This window comes from Acyrthosiphon pisum, chromosome A1, assembly GCF_005508785.2.
Source record: "Acyrthosiphon pisum isolate AL4f chromosome A1, pea_aphid_22Mar2018_4r6ur, whole genome shotgun sequence".
Taxonomy (NCBI): Eukaryota; Metazoa; Arthropoda; class Insecta; order Hemiptera; family Aphididae; genus Acyrthosiphon; species Acyrthosiphon pisum.
The window spans coordinates 8,353,077-8,361,654 of record NC_042494.1 but is presented as its reverse complement, the minus strand read 5'-3'; the positions used below and the strand labels follow the sequence as shown (position 1 = coordinate 8,361,654).

At 25.9% G+C, this 8,578-nt stretch overlaps 1 protein-coding gene across 1 annotated transcript in view; it reads right to left on the bottom strand.

Annotated features, from left to right (window-relative positions):
- Positions 1 to 1,324: 1,324 nt before the first annotated feature.
- Positions 1,325 to 8,578, bottom strand: part of LOC107884928 (elongation of very long chain fatty acids protein 4-like) — a 27,186-nt gene continuing 19,932 nt past the window's right edge. Inside the window, exons 4-8 of the mRNA XM_029486583.1 lie at positions 6,121 to 6,213; positions 2,770 to 2,826; positions 2,583 to 2,688; positions 1,679 to 1,815; positions 1,325 to 1,596 (exon numbers count right to left, since the gene is read on the bottom strand). Of these exons, the coding sequence (XP_029342443.1) occupies positions 1,357 to 1,596; positions 1,679 to 1,815; positions 2,583 to 2,688; positions 2,770 to 2,826; positions 6,121 to 6,213 (633 nt within the window). The 3' untranslated portion in view covers positions 1,325 to 1,356. The remainder of the gene's footprint in view (positions 1,597 to 1,678; positions 1,816 to 2,582; positions 2,689 to 2,769; positions 2,827 to 6,120; positions 6,214 to 8,578) is intronic.

The following is an 8,578-nucleotide window of genomic DNA, read 5'->3' as shown; positions in this document are numbered from 1 at the left end:
CATATGATTCTGATATACAGGTATTTATATTATAAGTAATATTGATTACCTTGACAATAGAAATAATTCTATTTAATAAAAATTTAAATGTCCAGTCTATAAAATCGTTTATTTTTCAATTAAAAAAACGTTATCATAAAGTAAAAATAATATTTTCTACAAGCAAGTTTTAATTATAACGAAAATTAAGTAGGTACAAGGATGGTTTGTACTTGAAAAATATCGTTTTTTTTATTAAATCGGTTAGTTTTCTACTCACCATTTGATAGTTAAAATTGCAAATAATTTCAGAACATTTTTATTGCATCCCTAAAATGTCAAATAGCCAATAGGGGCTGTATATACGAGTATCATTGTACATTTAATGAGTATACGCTAAAAAACCTATATAAGTGAGTATACTTCTTCGATCAATAGACCACTAAGGAAGAATGTTACTTATTTATTGGCATTCTCAATCTTTTACACAAGTAAAAAACCCGAATACAATATAATAATACATAACATTGCTTTTTAGAAAGAAGATAGTCTTAATTACTTATGTTCTAAAATCATATTAATTATTATTGAAAATTAAAACATTTTGATATAGGCACATACTGCAATATATTAAATTATTATTTATACTTAAAAATGAAACCCAATTATGTATTGTATTTATTGATTAAACTTAAGATATATTATGTAGTTGAATCAATGATTTTAATTGTATAAATAAATATGATAATATCACTTTCATACATATTATATAAATAAATAGTGATTTTTTTTGTTGATATAAATACACAGTAATTTCAAGTTTTTTAATTTCGGTATAATTTTAAACTTTAAAATTCAATAAACTCAATTAAATATTTTAAAGTCATTCAGTATTTTTTAAGGGAACACCAAACCAACATCAATGGTATGTTTGTCACTATGTCACTAATAGAAAAATAATTGTGAAGAATCAAAGATATTTTCTCAAATTCGTATTTAGTTATCAAAATATTTATTTAAAAATGAATAATATTTAACAATTAATAATATCTAAATAAATATTTAAATAATGATATATTTTTTAAAATTATTTTCAAATATAACCAGTTATTAAAGTAAAATAAAAATCCATAAAATCACAGAAAATATTACCATTAATTTGTATATTAGTTCACGAGAGAAATATTTAAGAAATATTGGCAAGGTGTCTTATAAATAGAATTTCCGCATTTTTTTTAGTCACGTGGTTATATTTGACTTATTGATATACACATTTGGTGGTTCACACTTTCATTAGGTATATAATATAATTAATTATAAATAAGTATATGTAAAATGTATGTACTATAGCGAATTATATATGAACAGAACCAACGCTTATGACGATTTGATTTTATCTTCGGTATCTATTTTGTCAATTTTATCTTCTTTATTGTTTTTGTCAGCTATGCCTTTGGTGTTTAATTTATCTTCCTTATAAGCGGATTTATAAAAATCCATGAACAAATAAATAAATGCAAAGAGATCGATAATTACGGTAAATGCCAACGATCGTGGCATGGTGCAGTCATATTTATATAGATAAGCCATATAAGCTACTGCAATGAATAGTTGAGCCTGGAAAAAACAATTGAAAATTACACGACTTGTTCCCATTTTATTCAGTACCAATGAGATAATTACGTTTTTGGATACTCACAATTTGTAATCGAGTCACATACACTTTCCACCACAGATATTTTTGCATATATGGTCCAAGAGCAGCAAGGAAATAATACCCGTACATAGCGATATGAACACTTGAGTTGAGCCACGCACCATAAGCCGCTTGTTCGCCTGTAGACGTAATTATTAATTGTATTATTATTCATCCAATGTGCCTAGCCCGTACGAGTATGTACATTAAAACATGCGAGATATGTTGACAGTTTTTAAATTTCAAATCAATATATGTACAACAATAATTATATAAAATTAAATTTGATATTTTGTTAATAGCATATTTTAAACTCCGAATTACAATTATAGGCGGGTTACATACTATTCCTACAATTTTAATGATGTTTAAATTAGTGCTTTGATTTTCAGTTTCTAATACGACGCACATACTCGTAAGTCTACATTTTTCTATTATACAGGGCGTATCTGTGTAATTACTAATTTTAATGTGGATTCTTCAGTTACATTCTACGTATATATTAATATATAAATATACAGGGTGGTTCTGTTAAGCACTTATTTTCTAGAAATGTATGTATACAATATACATGTTTTTGAAAATATTTTTTTTTTTATTACATAATTTTAAGTCTTTTCAAATCACGATTTTTAAAAGAAAATGAAATATTTTACTATATTATATCATTATTATTTTTAATTTTTTTAATTTTTTGAACGATAGTATCGATTTTGAAAGATTAAGATTTCGATTTAAAATCTTAATATTTTTTTTGAATGTTCAATTATTCTTAAAACTGAATATTGTAAAGGTTACTTGTAATACGTTAAAACGGGACGAACTACATTTTTCTCTTATCAATAACGATTTTAATAATTAGTAAAAAAACAATTAATAGTAAAATATTTAATACAAATGTATTTACTTTTAAAAAATCTTATATGTATCCAACACGAGATTACCATTTTTGTATGATGGTAAACATGTAAAAAAGATACATGGGATTGTTTTTTTCTCAAAACGAAAAACACCTGTAATCACATCACGTAATAGTAAACGATAATATAATATTGTATTATTATTTTAATTGTCAATATTCTCGCAAAACTTACTGTATCCAACAAATCAATGATCTTGGACATGAAGTAAAACCATGAAACAGTATGTAGCTATGGAATTAAAAATTGTTATAAATAGATTATTAAATATAATTGGTACATTCAGTGGCGGTTGCAGGACTATTTTACGTGGTAAGGAGAATTGCAGCAAGTTATTTCACTTTCGAGCAAGTCTAGAGGTTCCAAAATAACACATTCCACATCCCCCTTTAGTACACCCCATCTATTATTTTAACGCGTATTATTGTGTACACAACAAGTATAAAATAATTTGTAATATGACTTTTCATTACTAGATAGTATTCGAGTACCAACCTACAATAAATGTACAATTATACAATTTAGGTATATAATAAAAAATGGTAAAATAAACATATTAAGCATAATTAACAGTTAGACATACCTAATACATAAATTATTAGCTCTTGTAATAAATTTAATTATATACTAAAAATGTGTTTTAAATTTTATTAAGTTATTTTAACACTACGATCGAATGATTCACTGAAATCCACGATCGAGCATCAATGTATAAATTAATTTAGTATCACAGATACACAGCTTACTGATAGTTGAAAACAATATTGTGTACAAAAAATGAGATTAGTATGGGTATGCACGATGTGTACAGGTACCATTGTTACTAGCACAATATTAGTTATATATGTCATTACTTACTATCATTGTGATCATTACTCATTTGTAAATTTATATAGATAATATACCAAGTAGGCAGGTATCTTGGATCTACCTAGGGGAGGGGGATAGAAGCTAATTGTTGCACCTACCAAATCGTATTTTCGTGTACTTTTAAAAATCAATCAGTTTTATTCATGTTATTCTGCTTAATAAACAGTATTGTGTATTGAATTTTTCATAATATTAGAGTTTGATATCTTAAAGTATATTATAGAAATGTTTAGGGTATTGAATTCCCCACCATTGCCTGCACTTGGTGTCACTCTTTTTTTTTTATATAATAATAATAATAATATTTTTATTTTGCAAAACAACAGGGGACACATTATATAAGTACGTAAAATAATTATTTGCAGCACCCCCTAAAAGCAAAGCTTGTGCTGGGGGAGCGGTTCTTATATTATATTAACTTAAAATTAATACATAAATAATAATTTAGTAATAGTTGGAATTAAGAAGTAGCAAAGTATATTATATATACAATATTATAAACAGAGTAAAAGATAAGAGTATGAAGAACAAAAATATATTATATTTAAAAACATAGCATTGAAGTTAACAAATTAATTATATAATAGACAGATCAAGATTATTAACATACTTTTTGAATGATTTCAAATTATTAAAATGGCTAATGTTGATATTTAAGGTTTTACACAGTTTTAGACCGTTATATAAAACACTCATTTGACCAAAAAATTTACTATAATTAGGTAGGCATATGTTAATATTATGTTTATATCTTGTATAATGATTGATTATGATCAAAAGAAATAATTAAATGTTTACTTTTATAAAGTACAACTAGTGTATTAAAATTAAAAATATTTCTAAAATTCTTAACTTTTAGTTCCTTATAAATTAATATAGTACTTGTTTGAAATGATAGATTTAGAAGATATTTAATAATGCAGTTTATAGTTGTTAATAATCTAGATAGATGATTGTTGTAAGTTCCTCCCCATATTGATATACCATGAGTAAAAACTGATTGTACCAAGGATATATACTCTTATAAACGTATGCTTAGTTATAGACTGACACTCAGACACTGTGAATTAAAATCGAATCCATGATAGATAGTCCCTCTCTGTGGCACTGGTGGACATATAAACTATAGGTAACTATCTATAATCATTGACGCAAATAGTCCCCCCAAATGTCGGTCAAGTCCCCCCAGTTCAAAATCTAGTAATTAGTACTAATTTTTATATTCTATGGTACTAAGCAAAATGGCCTATGGGGAGGGGGGCTTGAGCCTCCCCAAAAAATTTATACAATTTGCGCCTATGCCTATTATACTATAAAACCTATCTATTATAAAATCCACAATAGAAATCGGTTACAGCGAGTTTTTCTCGTTGTAAATATAAAGCCCAAAAATAACCTCTCCCCATAAAAAAAAACAACTATTTTTAGCTAATGTAGCTTGCAATATCTCGTATCTACTATAATCACAGGTACTCGTTGTAATCGTAGATATATTTGAATGTACATTGTACAGTACAAAGGACCGTTTTGTATAAGGAGTATCGCGTTCTAACCGACGCTCGTTGTAGGGATTTATAATGTATTATAAGCATAGGTATATCTGCCTGCATGCATCAGTTGGTTACTTAATGGAGTCCTCTATCTCGGATCACGAGGCATAATGTTAGTAATAAAGGCCACTTTGCACATTCATAATACAAAGTTTTTGTATTGTCATTTATTTTTCATCCTTCCTCAAATAAACAAGTTTGAAAATTAATTTGTCTTGAGCTTAAACAAAATCTCAATTGCTTAAAATTTAAACTTCAAAAAATTATTGATTTGTATATAACTTTAATACTAGGTACCTATATACTCTATATAACAGAGTTATTGAATTACAATGAAACAACCAAAATATATTTTTTTAATAATTATATTATATGATGTATTGTAATGTATTATCATATCTTTACAGTATAATTTTGTTACTAGTTTTTCTTACAGTGTTAATTATGAAATCAAAAAATGGCCTATCATAAACATGTTAAGTTACATAAAGTTTAGCTTATCGTCATTGGAGAGTCAGCCCTGGCATATCGTGAGTCATTAAAATATCGCTCACATACTGATTTCCCTCAATATTATTGTGTTTCAAAAACGAATAACTGGCGAGGAGTCGTATAAACCATGTTTAAGTTTTCACAGTGTGTGAAATTTAATAGAATATGAATTGAGGTAGATTTACATGTGCAAATTAGGTTAGGTTAACATTATCAATTGAAAAATAAACGTTACTTAAAATTTAGAAGCACTTTTCCAGTATAAAAATTTTACCAACAGAACTAAAAAATTCATAATACCATTGTTTGCAAATACATTTATCAATCCACTCGGAATTAAACGATCACCACTTTTATTGATATATTCCTGTATAATATAGTCACTGCTGTACCCGAAGTGCGCAATATTCACTTATATCCATACAAGGATAAGTCATTTTAATCACATATATTTTTACCGTGAGAAAATAATTTTAAAATTATTACATTCTTTTTATTAGTTCCAGTGTCAGACTCTCAAAAATATTTTGTAAGATAATGCATTTAAGTGTTTTTTTTTTTTTGCTTAATATATATTACTTAGCAATTATAATTAATAAAATAATATACTCACACATTTTATTAAATATCTCTCGTGTTGGGTTTCATTAGTGATATGACATAGGTGAGTAAATATATACTTTGGTATACCGGGAGTCAAAATTATCTAAAATAAAAAACAAAAATGTTTAAATATAAACTTCATTTTTTACGATTTTGTCGCATGACAGCTAATGTTATTTATTTTAACATCCTGCTGGCTCCGGATATTGTCACTTTCATTTTTCAATTTTATTACTTATGGGTGAGAGAAGAGATACATTATGTTTTTTGTATTGATAACTATAACTATGTATACACATAATAACTTATGACACAACATATCTCATAAAAACAGTCTTTGTATAAACCTCACATACAAATACATTTGCTTTAAAAATTGCTTTCAATATTTAAGGTTTAGTTAAACGATAGATACTAACATATTTATGAAAAATAAAACGAGATTTTGATACATTATTTATGATTTTTATTATGAGATGTTCATGAGCTATAAAAATACCTAATTACCTATATTATACATAATACAGTTTAACAATGAGCGTCAACTTAAAAATGCTATAGTTTTCACTTTATGTTTTAAAAATAAAAATAATAATTTAAGAGAACATGTTTAAAGTTTAATCAAGATATGTTTTATTATTACGATTGTTTGATATTGTGGCTCAGTTAATTTATATAAAACAACATTTTTGGTACCTATGTCACATTTTCGTGAGTACAAAATATGTGGGTTGTAACTTAATTTGTTTGTAGTTATAGACGACGCCCTATATTTTTTATCTTTGAATCTGCACAACGCACCAGAGAATGCAATGTTGGTGTATAAAATAGCGTTCAGAATTTTTAATTACTTAAAATATTTAATTTCGTTGTGAGCATACTGTAAAATAATTACATGTTTATATATATATATTATACACATATGAAATATGTATCATAAAAACTCTGTTAATAATTATTTTGCTGTCATTTATTATTATTAAATTAATAAAACTAAAATTAGTACCATAAGCGATAACAAGCGGAATTATTCACTACAGCTGTTTTCTGACTAGCATGAAAAATTCTGATAAATATCCTCGGAATTTCAAAAAAGTCAAGCCCACACAATGTTATTTTTAAGTAGGTGGGTAAGAAACATGATTCGCTATTTCATTAACGACGAGGAATTGCTACAGTAATGATTGTGTACGTCTTGTATAACATGTTCCTCGAGTTTAATTTTCTAATAAAAAAGTGCATAAAGAATAAGTTTTTCCTTAAAATACAATTCGCATATATTGTGATATTTCGTTCATTGTAAACAGCATTGAGGATTTGAGTAGGGATCAAAATGCCGGAAAATTTCCGGAAAAATTCTGGAAAATTTCGGAAAAAAACTGTTTTTTTCCCAGAGCCTCGGAAAACGTGGAAAATTTGGAGAATATTGAAATAATACATTTCCAAAAAAACCGAAGTTTTCGGAAAATTAAAAAAAAAAAACAGAATTTTCGGAAAATAAAAAATTTTATTTACGCTTAAAAATTAAAATAATCTACCTATGTAAAAAAACCATTTTAAAAAATAGATAAGGAAACCAGTCATTGTCATTTCACATTTGCCAATACGGTTATCAATGTATTATTGTATTAAAATTTAAAAATGTTGATGCGGATATTTCAATATTTGTTCTAAAAATAACGTAGTTCCATATCAAATTGGTATTTATGTGGGAGAGTGTATTTCCCCGAAAATAAATCACCTGTATTTTTAAATGTTAAAAATTGTATACTTAATGTCTTTTTATGTTTGTTATAACTAATAACTAATAAGTAATAAGGTATTATAGTAACTGGCTGATAGGTTTATAAATTATATTACAGTGACTGGTGAATGGTGAGTGATGACTAGTAACTATTTGATAGTTTGTATATTATCAAAATTAGTGAGTTGGTAATAAAATATATTAAATATAAAATAATATAAAGAAATAATAAGAAATAACTAATTAGTAAATACTTAATAGTTAGTACTTTAGTAGTTAATATTACAAATTATAATTATTTATAAATCAAGTGTAGAATCCTCTAGATTTATCCACTACAGACTTTAAGTTAGGTATGGTATATATAATATGTATGTAATATTATGATTATCAACTATCATTATTTAATTAGATTGTTTCTACTATATACATTACTTTTTCAGTTCTTTAGAAAAAAAAACCATTTTTTTTCATTCAATTTTTCAATTTTTTCAGAAAAAAACCAGTTTTTTTCGTCAAAACCATTTTTCCGGAATTTTAAATGAAACCAATTTTTCTCAAAAAACGGGAAAACCCGGGTTTTTTTCGGAAAACCTTTTTTTTCGGAAATTTTGATCCCTAGATTTGAGCATAAGTATTTATTTGTAAGACTAAACAGTTGACGTAGATACATAAAAACTGTTATTTTTTAGTATTTTTTTATACTAAATATATTTTAAACGTA